Source organism: Labeo rohita, chromosome 18 (assembly GCF_022985175.1).
Source record: "Labeo rohita strain BAU-BD-2019 chromosome 18, IGBB_LRoh.1.0, whole genome shotgun sequence".
Lineage (NCBI taxonomy): Eukaryota > Metazoa > Chordata > Actinopteri > Cypriniformes > Cyprinidae > Labeo > Labeo rohita.
The window spans coordinates 8,756,979-8,770,196 of record NC_066886.1 but is presented as its reverse complement, the minus strand read 5'-3'; the positions used below and the strand labels follow the sequence as shown (position 1 = coordinate 8,770,196).

Here is a 13,218-nt window from a genome sequence, read left to right as displayed (position 1 = left end):
TATCGGATATCTTTCCCAAGCCATTACAGACCACCTTGTTCGCAACAAACCAGCCATTTCAACGTTTTGTAAATCACAAAAATAAAATGCAATTTGAGCTGATTGAAATACAGTAGTGAAATATAAAGAGCCAAATGAGGAGAAAAAAATTAAAGTACATTAGCAAATCACATTATAACTTAAATGGCCCATCTTGATCTGCCCGGACAGAAGATTCCATTTGTGAAATGGATACATCACACCACCATCCCTGGGGACAGCCTGAGCTATTAATGTGAGGAAGAGTGTCTAAAGTACTTTTCAGCCTGATATCAAGATTGATGGGTGACGTTTTTCAGGATATTTCCCTGCAAAGCTGAAAAAATTATTATAAATCCCCACAGATCAGTCTTAATAGTGTTTCATATTTCAAAAAAATCTGTTCTTGAAATGAATTATTACAGGCTCCTGTTGTTTTGATGTCATTAGCAGATACACACCACTGTTTCACTCCAAAATCTCCCTTTATTGAGGGAATTACTTTCATCATCCTGCTGTCATGAGCAAAAGAACGCCATTAAACACAGAGATGAATTCTATTATCAGAGCAACTGCGATATTAATAGTCTTAAAATGCTTTATAGTAAACAGAGGGGAAAAAAAGATTTTGATATCTCTGTTTGTTCAGAACGCCTTTTTATGCTTCACATGAGCAGCCTTTCAGCTGACTTGAAGCTGAGGACACAGCGACAGCATGCCGCCACACAGATCCCAGCGTGCATCTGAACTCATTACAACAGTGAACCTATCTGAGCTGCATTACAAGGCAGAACGAGGAGGAGGGAGAAAGAGGGAGGGCAAAAAAGGAATGTCACTGTGAAGCAACTGGAAAACAGCAGCTACTGTGACTACATAGTTTGTCAAGACTGGAAAAGCACCACTAAGAAGGCTCTTTTTGTCAATCCAGTCATTTTTATCCTTCTATTTCTGTTTGCTTATCTCTTTTGTTCCCATTCTCCAAAATCCAACCCGCTAAACATGCTCTCCACAGACAGAGAGATACCCTTGACAAGCTATTTATTGTGTCCTACTCGAATGTCATTTTTTGTTGGGGTGGGAAACGGTTGGGGTACAGTCACAAACTTTCCATTTGCATCTGAAGCACAGCGCGTTCTGTCCTTGCTGGATGTCTTTGGTCAGGCGTAGCTGGGGTTGGAGTGATGAGGGAATGTGAGAGGCTGGATTCAGAGCTGCTGGAGCCCAAAGGCTGTCAGGATGACGGAGCGTACAAGGGTGCAATAGAACGGACGGAATAAAGTCATTTGTTTGCATCGTACTGACATCATTCAAGGCCACGTAATGTGATGCATCATCATAAACTCGCTATATTTGATACCCACACTCAGAGATGGAGCAAACTATTTATGCATATATCCTGCACCTTTGAAGGTGGCTCATTCTATAAGAATCAGAGGAAATGTTAAGAACTCTTGGTTTTTAATACTGTGTGTAGTTGTGTGGTTACCTCGATGATCTACAACTGTTTTTTTTTGTTGTTGTTGTTGTTTTATTTTGTGATGGTTGTCCATAAGTTCCTTCCACTGTTCTTTAGAAAAATCCTCTAGGTCCTGCAGTGGCTGTATGATTTTCAGATCCATCTTTTCACCCTGAGGACAACTGAAGGACTCAAACACAACTATTGAAAAAGGTACAAACATTCACTGATGCTCCAAGTTGTCCAAATTTTTCTTATTTTGTTGAAATATCTTTTTTTTTCCCATTTAGTACTGCCCTTTGCAACAGAAGATTTTTGCATATTTCCCGGAATACAAATGTATACAAGTACAAGTATAATACAAGTACAATTTACCTGATCTTCAAATTCAAAAAGTTTTCACCCCCCTTCTTAATGCATTGTTTCTCCTTCTGGAGTATCAGTGAATGTTTGAACCTTTTTAATAGTTGTGTTCGAGTGCCTCAATTGTCCTCAGTGTGAAAATATGGATCTCAAAATCATACATTCACTGCTGGAAAGGGTTCAAATATGCAAAAGATGCTGGAAAACAGAAGAATCTGCAGGACCTGGAGGATTTTTCTGAAGAGCAGTGCTTAGTTTAACTGTTTAGAACAAACAAGGGACTCAAGAACAACCATCACAAAACAAAAAAACAGTCTTAGATCATCCAGGTAACCACACATATTAAGAACCAAGGGTTCACAAACTTTTAAAGGGGGTTATTTTAATCATTTTAGCTATTTTTTGTCTTGTGGACTATATGTAAACATCTTTTATGTAAAATATCTTACTCAGGACAGTAATAAATAAAAAATAACATGCATTTTGTGGATTTCTCTTATTTTGTTCAAATTATTCACATTTTCAGTTTCTGCATGGAGTTCCAAAATTGCATGCCACTGTATATGAGATTTATCACTATTTTTATTTGTAAAGGATCTAACTGCATTATTAAAAAGGCGGTGACACGTGACTATGTGTGAGTTGATTTGTTCAAAAATACTGACTCAGAAATGAAACAAGACATTGAATCATTCACTTAAACGATTAATTCACATAAGTTTTATCAACTATACAACCTTGCATAAAACCTAGGGATGCGACAAAAAAATTTCAGAAAATTTCTGAAAATCTGAAATTTTCCGAATGCATCGTGATTCTCTTTCAAAACAATTCTTAGCTTAGTTATAAACATCAGATGGCACTGCATATTCTGCTTGCTTCCAATTCTTTTCACACACTTGAACCTAAAATAATCATTCTTAAATTTCGAAAAGGTTAAAGCTAGTTACAAATAAAAACTAGATTAGAGCGCCACCTGCTGTTAAAAACTAAGTTCAGAAACGATTTCAGATAGAGTTGCGATCCTGTTGCGGTCCACAAATCGATTCTGCATCAATTTATTGTTGCATCCCTAATAAATTTCCAAATGTCATGGTCCTTAAAGCAAAAGTTCACCCCAAAATTGAAATTTTGTCATTATTTACTCACCCTCATGTTATTATGACTTTCTTTGAAATGACTTTTTTGAAATTTGAATAGACCCCATCATTCTTCAAAACATCTCACATATTTCAAGGAACGTTAAGACATACAGTTTTGGAATGACATGAGGGATTCATTTTGGGGTCTCTTTAAAAGGTGCTCATAGCATCAAAACTATATTACCATGTTATGACTGTTGTGATCATTCAAACTGATAATCATACATAAATCACTTTTCAGACACTGCTTTAAAGTCACTATGTGTCCTTCAGCCGCTGTATTGAAACTTATAACATGCCAGAAGTGCGTCATATCAGTCCCTTCACCTTGGCTGTGATTGCACTTCCATGAGAAAGTAACCAATATGTCCTCCCATCATAAGGGGAGTTTATGTTATTCTCATCCGCTACATAAGGGGCATAAGTGACAGAGTGATGGGTATTACGGCGAAGATGAAACATCTCCGTCAACTCATCGACTCGCCGCAGTGAGCGATGAAGAGAACGAGAGAGACTGATGGAACTTTAAGAACCTTCTCTGTTGGAAAAATGAAGGTCTGTGTTGAGGTTATTGATGAACTCCTTTGCCACTCTTCCCCGCCGCATTCTCAAGGACAGAGAAACGCACCGCGCCGCTCTGAGAACAGAGAGCAAGGCCTGGTGTATGCGTTCGCTACGCCTTCCCTCTGCCAGTGATGAACACTGTTGGCTAGACCATGCTGACATGCTGAAAAGAAGATAGTCATGAATCTTTAATGTTTCCTGTTCATAAATTACAGAGGTACAATCATCCCTGCTTCGGCTTTCTCCGCTCTGTGAGCTAGTTTGAGCTTTCATTAATAACTGAAACAGGGCGGCTTAAAGATTAGTGGCATATGAATCCCAGCCGTAGAGTACATTGCACCACTGAGCTGCATTGAGGATTACGGTTTTTGAAATTCTTCCCACCATTTAGCAAATAAATTATGTGCGTAAAGCAGTTTTAATATGTTTTAGCTTATTTTCAATCCTAGCAATCATCTGACGGCTCATGGTTAGCTCCTTGCATGGAACTGAACCAGCAAATTTTCGGTTAACAGCTCTGAGCCTCAACTATTACGCTGCAGCACCTGCCTTTTGAAAATTATGGTCAAAACTGCAATGCAAGCACCTTTAATATCACTAAATGAGCTGCTGGCTTATGGGGACCAAAGTTTAAAACTGACCTGGGTCATGTTCTAATCTAATTTCCCTCTCTCACTTGTAATACCCTGTAAAATAAAATAAAATAAAATAGATCTGACTTAGAATTATAACTTTAATAATTATTTAAATTATTAATTAAATGCTTACATTTACACAATAAGGGAGAGAGAGAGAGAGAGAGAGAGAGAGAGAGAGTAAATAATAATATACATTGAAGATAAATAATGGTAATATGTGTGAATGACACTTGTGGAACTTGTGGAACTAGTGAAATATATTCACACATAGGAAGACAGGAAGAATTTTCAACATTTTTTTTTATCCATCTCAAAGGTTTCAATGATTGCCCCCAGAACTGTCAAAACTTGTGAAAGACAAACAAGCTCAGGTGTCTCATTAAAGAGAGAGGTGACAGAAGACATTGAGAGTGTTTCTCAACCACAGCATTGATTGTTTTGGGTTTCAAAGTGAATCATTGTAATAATGGCTATTTCCGTAACATTAATGCTGCTGCTAATGGTGTGGTGTTGAAGAAAGGGCACTTGAATCTTAATGGCTGGGCTGTGATAGCTCCTAAGACAAAAGCTGGTATAAAACACCTGAAAAGAAAAAAAAAAACCATCTGTTAGCATTCCCAATCATCTCAAAGGCAGCTGTTTGGCTGCTGTGGGTTCCCTAGATTTAGATGGCACACAGTTCTGGGCACACATTTTTTAAAGCAATCACCTAATGGTGAATGTGAATAATAACTTTGGAGCCACAGGAAAATTATGGCCTGACTTGCTAAGCATGCTTTGTTTGATTGCAATACAACAACACAATCAAAAGCTTTCGCTAACAACTATCTTAAGTCGTGATGTCTAAGGCGACAGGGAAAATTGCATTTCGCACTTCTAAGCACCCTCCAAAAAAAGAAAATTGACTATATTTGCATATATTTTCTATGCTTCTTGCAAAAAAAAAAAATAAATAAATAAAAAAATCGGCCTTTCTGGCAGCAAACCGGTGTAGTACCAGCAGGTACTAACTGGTCCAGGCTAACTCGCCAAGACTTGACCCTCACAGCCTCAGTAGAGCTTTAAAAGAGCTTCCATTTGCATTTTCTTAAACTTGTTTCCCTTTAACACGTGTGTTCTTAACGGTAGCATATCATGAAAACGTGAAGAAAAAAAATCAACCCAGTACATTTTTTGCTAATTTTTTTGGTAAGCCTTACTCTGCTAACTTGAACCGCTCAGATTTTGCTCCCCCCCATGACATAGAAAGGGGATCTTATTACAATATTACCACCCAGCGACAATGGTGTACCAGTTCAAACGCCATGGCAAAAGTTCGACCAAACTGTTCTTCAGAATCCGCGTACGAGCTGTAAAGGCACAGCTCATTCTGGAAACGTGGGTGGGGAGCAGTAGCTCATTTGCATTTAAAGAGACATGCAGGAAAACAACATGTTTCTGCTTCCACTCAAAATAGGCATTTTCAAAATGATATAATACATGATCTGTGAGATATTTTGAGCTGAAACTTCACAGACACACACTGGGGACACCTGAGACTTATATTACATATTGTAAAAAGGGGCATAATAAGTCTCCTTTATCTAGCAAACCACTGTTGTCTTTGAAGTAGCAAAGTTCCCACGGTCTTACAGAGTCGACAAAGTTGAGAACTATTCTATAACACCTAAAACTTTCAGTCTTGTTAACAGTGCATAAAAAGTTAAAATGTAATCAAAATCCTCGATTTGCTTTTCCTTAGTCATCAGAACTCATCAATAATTAGGACTCAGGGTTGTCAGAGGCACCGCGTCCTTGTCAATTCTGCCATTCGGCTGCTGACTGCCCTATTGGGACGTATCATTACTCATTTCTGACTTCTCATTTATCCAGCTGGAGAGAGGAGTCAGAGTGCCAGACAGAAACCTCAGGGTTTGCAATGCAGATTCTCTGCCTGTAGTGATTCATCCCAAAAGACCTGTGTAACCCCAAACTTTTATAGGAACTGCTATGACAAGTATTTAAAATGGCTATAAAACGATTAAGCCAGATGAACTGTAGAATGGTTTTATTTTTCAGCAGGGTAAGCAACTTAACAATTACGAAGTACCACTTTCTGTGAAACAACGACATTTCATTACTACCACCGGCCAAGGCTAAAGACACCAGAAAGGCCAATAAACAAGCAAAGGCAATAAACAAGACAGATTTCCGACCCGTAACCTTGTGACCGGGTCATCCTCTTCTTTAGAATAAATGAAAACTGACTGTGAAAGAAAGAACTTGGTATATTTATTCTTCCGTTTTTCTGCAGCTTACAGATTGAAAAGTATGGAATGTCAAGGTCTTACAAATTCACTGCGTTTTTATTTTTACTCTATTTGGTAGTTCCACAAGGAAATACCATCTCATTCACACACTGAAATGCCAGAGAGGAAAACAAATCATGAAATTAATTCCTATATTGATCCTCTGTAAAATACTGAATTATAGCCTGAATTCTCACTTTTCTCATAAGGCCTTTTCTTCAGCCTTGCTAGACTAGACTTACATCACGTCAGCCTCTGGGGAAGACGGAAGCCTTTTCCATTTCCACTCGCACTTATCAATAATCAAAATCCAATAAAATGGGCATTAAGTCAAATATGGCATCAATAAGAACCGCTTCCCTTCGGCATTCGCTATGCTAGGTTTTCTGCCGGGAACAAACCAGTGGGTTGGGGCGAGCTTTATTTTTGAAGGCTTAGTCTGACTGTGATTACAGGATGTATGATCCATAATGACCCTGCTTCCAGGTTCTCGCCTCAGCCTCTTCACACGCCGCTGTTCTCCCCGCGCTCTCTCACGTAGCAATCACTTCACTCATGCTATATATCTCATCTGAGAGTATAATTCATAGTTTATCATCTCAAAGAGGTGGGAGCTAGTCGCTGTTCATTCACTATGGCACTGTATGCAATATAATACAGCTATGACCTAAATCTTGAAAAATGTGAAAAAAATTATATATTTTGAAATAAATAAATAAATATGGATTAAAATATTTAAATAAAAAAAATTTATTTATTTTATTTTATTTTATTATTGTTTTTTGTTTGTTTGTTTTAATTTTCCCCCAGAACACACAAAATTTTGTGGTCAGTAAGATTTGTTCATTTTTTTGAAAGAAGTCTTTTACTAAAAAAAAAAAAAATGAAATAAATAAATAAATAAATACGGATTAAAATATTTAAATAAAAAAATATTGATTTTATTTTATTTTATTTTATTATTATTTTTTTATTATTATTATTTTTTTTTTCCCAGAACACACTAAAGTTTATGGTCAGTAAGATTTGTTCATTTTTTTTTGAAAGAAGTCTTTTACTGAAATAAATAAATAAATAAATAAATAAATAAATAAATAAATACGGATTAAAATATTTAAATACTATTTTTTATTTTACTTTAATTTTTTTTTTTCCCGAGAACACACAAAAGTTTGTCATCAGTAAGATTTGTTAATTTTTTAAAAAAAAGTCTTTTACACTCATCAAAGCTGCATTTACTTGATCAAAAATACAGTAAAACTGTAATATTGTGAAAAATATATAACAATTAAATTAACTGTTTTCTATTTTAATATATTTTAAAATGTAATTTACTCCTGTTATGCATAGCTGAATTTCCATTAACCATTACTCCAGTCTTCAGTGTCACAAGATCCTTCAGAAATTATTCTAATATTCAGATTAAACTCACAAAATATTTATTTTTACCAAAGTTGAAAAGGGTTGTGCTACTTAATATTTGTATGGAAACTGTGATACTTTTCAGGATTGTTTGACGAATAGAAAGATGTTTAGAAGGTTTAAAAGAGCAATTATTTGAAATAGAATCCCACATCCTTGCTGAATAAAAATATTTTAATTCTTAAAAAGAATATCTTACTAACCCCAAAATTTTTAATGCTAGTGTATAGCCTATATTGAAATTAAATTACAATCAGTATTAACCAAGAAAACCCTCCAAATGGAGAATTCAAGACATTATATGAAATTTACATGTTATAATATCTTGTGCATGGGGTCTACTGTGATTTAATGTTCATTTAATTTCAGTCATAATTGGTCAGATTGACAATTCATTCTAATGAATTGATTCAAATGAAGTATTTAACCTACTTAGACAACATGCTGTGTTTTTATGTGGTTAGAAAAAAAAAAATGCCATTATGAACATAAAAAAAAAAAGCTCCAGGGGGGGCAATTTTTCCCCCTTTAATAAAAAAGTTAATTTCTGCCACTGGTCTCCTCTAAATGAAATATGTGGCTGTCCTCGTAGATACAGGACATATGACAGGACATGATGGGTAATTTCTAGTCTGAGTTGGAGTCTGTCAATACGATGGCAGTAAAGACACACTGACTGACGCAAACGTCCAGTTCTGAAGGAACAGAATCACGGGTGTCCAGACATATGATGTCTCCAGCATAGAAGACCATTTAAAATGACAAGACTGAAGACTTCAGGCCATTTAACAAATTCACACACACAAATACGCACAAAATCAACCAACAGAGAAACACTTACCCTGAGTGTCTGAGGAGATCTGGATGGCGCTCCGATAATGGTCACCTGTGCCATGTCATCAACATGAACGTTGACACCATGGACAAACATGACATCTCCGCTGTCAATCACGTCTCTTCTAGCAACCAGATTCAGGTTCTCGTCTATTAGGAAGTCAGGGTTTGATACTTCAAACTCAACACCCTCATTTCCAGCGCAGTCGTCGAAAACCACTGCAGAAAATGCAGAAAAGAGAAAAGTTTGACATATTAGCTTAGTCTAATGCTTAAAAAGGAATGTTGACAGATAAGTTAGCATTGTTAAGGATGACCACATTCATTCACAAGTCACCCAGTATGATTCCCAATATAAAAAACTGTCAACAAAGAGCTCTTTTGAGGTGATACATCTCTATGGACTTGAAATGTCCCTGAAAAGGTGACTGACGAAGCCATCCCAGCGCTCGTTCATCCATGAGGTAAAAGCAGGTCAAAAATAAAATATGGCCTATTCATCAATCCTTATTAACATGAAATAGAGAACCTCAACCCTCAATAATATCGACCCCACTTTCATCTTCACCCATCGGGTCTGACCGAGGAAGATACGGCCACACCGGGCCAGCTTATCCCCTCTGATCGTGTCCGTCTCCATCTTATCTCGACGCCCCATACCTCGCTTTCACTCTTTTCGTCCTCTGTGACATATTCCTCCTCTCATTTCCCATCCCCATCCCTCTTTCTCTCATCCATAACTCTTCTTTTCCTGCCCGTTTACCATCCTCTTTGACACTCTAAGTTATGTTCTTGTAACACAAGGTGACCTGGAGGGGAATAGATGTGAATCAGGCAGTATGACCAAAATCTTCAAGTTGTTTAGTTAGAGTATTTTAGTTATTCCTGGAAATTTGTGCCTGTATAGCATGCATTATGTTCTAATTATTATTATGTTTTTTTTGTTGTTGTTGTTAATAAAATAGCCATAATAAACAAAGTTAAGATTTTGAAAAAATAAATATTTGGTCAAAACTATGGCACCATTGTTAAGTATTATTACAATTTAAATGAACTATTCTGTATTGTAATATATTTAAAATGTAAAAAAAGCAGCCATTATTTCATTTTTTAGTGTTACATGATCCTTCAGAAATCATTCTAATATGCTGATTTATTGCTCAAGTAACACCTATTATCATAAATGTTCAAAACACTTGTGTAACTAAATATTTTTGTGGAAACCTCTATATGTACAGTTGAGGTCAAAAGTTTACACCCCCCTTTCAAAATCATTAAAAATGTTAATTATTTTACCAAAATAAAACGGATCATACAAAATGCATGTTATTTTTTAATTAGTATTGACCTGAATAGTATATTTTACATAAAAGATGCTTACATACTAGAGAAAATAATAGTTGAATATATAAAAATGACCCGGTTTAAAAGTTTACATCCCCTTGATTCTTAATACCATGTTGTTACCTGAATGATCCACAGCTGTGTTTTTTTTGTTTAGTGATAGTTGTTCATGAGTCCCTTGTTTGTCCTGAACAGTTAAACTGCCTGCTATTCATCAGAAAAATCCTTCAGGTCCCACAGATTCTTTGGTTTTCCAGCATTTTTGTGTATTTGAACCCTTTCCAACAATAACTGTATGATATTGGGATCCATTTTTTCACACTGAGGACAACTGAGGGACTCATATGCAACTATTACAGTAGCTTCAAATGCTCACTGGTGCTATAGAAGAAAAAACCAATGCATTAAGAGCTGGGGGTGAAAACTTTTGAACAAAATGGAGATGTGTACATTTTTCTTTTCTTTTTTTGCCTAAATATCATAGTTTTCATTTAGTACTGCCCTTCGGAGACTACAGAAGACAGTTAAATTTTTCTCAGTAGACAAAATAAATTAAATTTCCCCAGATCTTCGAATTCAAAAGTTTTCACCCCTTGGCTCTTAATGCATCATGCTTCCTTCTGGATATAAGCTTTTGACCTCAACTATAATATGTGTGTGTGTGTGTGTTTGTGTAGGACCTTACTGATAAATAGAAAGTTCAAAAGAACATTTTTAACAAATGTCTTTACTGTCACAAAAAAAATTCTTACTAACAGTAGTGAGCAATTTAAAAACAAGACTTAAAATAGGTACTATTATTACAGTAGTATACTAGTATATTATTACATTGTTAAAATAATGTTCCTACAGTCACACTGTTTCTAAACTGGACTCCCCGCGTGCTGCGACACGTCAGAAAGAAATCATTCCAATTATGCTTCCATTTTACAGTAGATATACTGCGGTATAAAAAGCATGGCAGGATCCGGGTGACACATTTCTAAAGCCTTACAAAGGCTACATGTATACACGCAAAGGCACACACATTAAAACCCAGCCTTTGAACCTTCAATGTTTTTTGAAAATTCTATTACATCCATAAAAGCTTAAGCGAGAACTGTAACCGGCTATAGCCACATTTAAATATGCCATTTAAATGCATTCAATGAAGATTTCATTTGAGTAAGTGAGCTGGAACAGGGCCAGTAACATTATTTTGCGTTCGCTCGGAAATCGCATTTCCGTTCAAAACGACTAATGTGGCAATGCCGGCTCCAAAACCAGAGGTGTTTAGTATGATGCGTCAATAACGAATGCCTCTGTGACCAATTACCTTAATTGCTTAGCAGCTTTGATATACGTTGCGCACTGCAGGACGCCAAAACTGAAAAAAAGCCTTCGAATATCTCACACCTGTGCATGGGCTACATTCAAAACTGTTTTTTTTTCTCTTCAAAACGGAGCCACACTGGTTGTTTGGATAAAAAATACATTATGTATTACTCAGGCAAGCAGGTGTAGGTGCAAGATGAAGATATTGTCTTGTTCGCTCACTTACACATTCACCACCATACTGTACACAGCGTCCTCAAGCGAGGACTGTGGTGATGCTAACAGTGTTAGCACGGTATAACCAAAGAGCTTCTCACATATCTGTTCAGCTAATTGAATTGAGGCAGAATCCGTAATGTGACGCCCTATCGATAACCTCCAGGAACACAGGTGATGAAACCGCAGGTAATCGAATCAACAGTCATTTTATTGCCTGCGGAAGCACCTGTTTCCATCGAAAGGGATCATTCAACGGTGCAGAGAAGGGTATCTTGATGCCTTTCAAGCGAATTCACTTTTTGTGTGCGATTTCTTCACACTGTAAGCGATCTGGACACCCACAGAGGTAAGAATAAGGACATTACTTCAAGTTTCAAGTGGGCACTTCAACTGCAGACCCAAAACAGACAGCAAACCATGTGTAGGTTTGTGTGGGGGAGGCTCTTTCCAGGAAGCAGGCGGTATGGCAGGAAATTATGCATTATGCATTCTTCTGAAGGAAATATTTAAAAATATATTTGGTAGGAGATGTGTACAACCAATTAGTACATTTAAGGCAATTCATTTAAAATAAATACATAAAATATAATCTAGAGTAGAGCGCCACGATACAAGAAACTAAATCTTAATTAATCTGAATCAGATTTAAATGTGATAATATGAAATATGGGGAAGAATAAGTCAAAATGTCTTTCGATTGTGTTATCTTTAGTGACAAACAAATGACAGAAAATATGAACCAAAATACCCATGTGTATGTTCCAAATGTTTGGAAATATATTATTTCTTTAGGGAAAGAAATATTTTTCAAAATAAATAAAAAGTATTATTGTGTGAGTAAAATAGTAAGGATGGTTTTATTAAGACATGTTAAATTAAACAAATGTAAAATTAAATAACTGGCCTCAACTGTCACTCTGCTAAAGAAATTACTAAGTATTATAAGCAAATCTTTGCATTATATTAAGAACGTTAAAGTAGTAGGGTGTTGATGAAGTTTAATATTTTTTATAATATATTTAATGCTGTTATTATGGAAGCCACTGAATAAAAAAACAAAAAGGTAATTGTGACTTTTTATTTCACAATTCTGACTTTTTTTCTCAGAATTGTGTGACACAAACTTGCCATTGTTACTTTTTTCTCAGAAATGCTTGATATAAATTCGCAGTTGTGAGATATAAGGTCAGAATCATGAGATATAAACAGGCAATTCTGACTTTTTTGTCTCAGAATTTTGTGATATGAACTTGCAATTGTGAGATATTAAGTCAGAATTGCGAGATATAAATGGGCAATTCTAACTTTGAATTATTATAAATTGATATAAACTCACAATTCTGACATTTTTCTCAGAATTGCGAGTTTATATCTCGCAATTGTTCCTTTTTTTCTTAGAATTGTGTGATATATATACTCACAATTCTGAGAAATAAAGTCAGAATTGTGGGATATAAACAGGCAATTCTGACTTGTTTGTGTCAGAATTTTGTGATATAAACTCACAATTTTGACATTTTTATCAGAATTGCAAGTTTATATCACAATTGTGACTTTTTTCTCAGAATTCTGTGATATGAACTTCCAATTGCGAGATTTTAGATCAGAATTGCAAG

At 35.9% G+C, this 13,218-nt stretch overlaps 1 protein-coding gene across 1 annotated transcript in view; it reads right to left on the bottom strand.

Moving 5' to 3' along the window:
* cdh13 (cadherin 13, H-cadherin (heart)) overlaps nucleotides 1–13,218 on the bottom strand; it is a 394,548-nt gene that overhangs the window by 230,209 nt on the left and 151,121 nt on the right. The window contains exon 3 of the mRNA XM_051135516.1: nucleotides 8,733–8,944. Coding sequence (XP_050991473.1) covers nucleotides 8,733–8,944 — 212 coding nt within the window. The remainder of the gene's footprint in view (nucleotides 1–8,732; nucleotides 8,945–13,218) is intronic.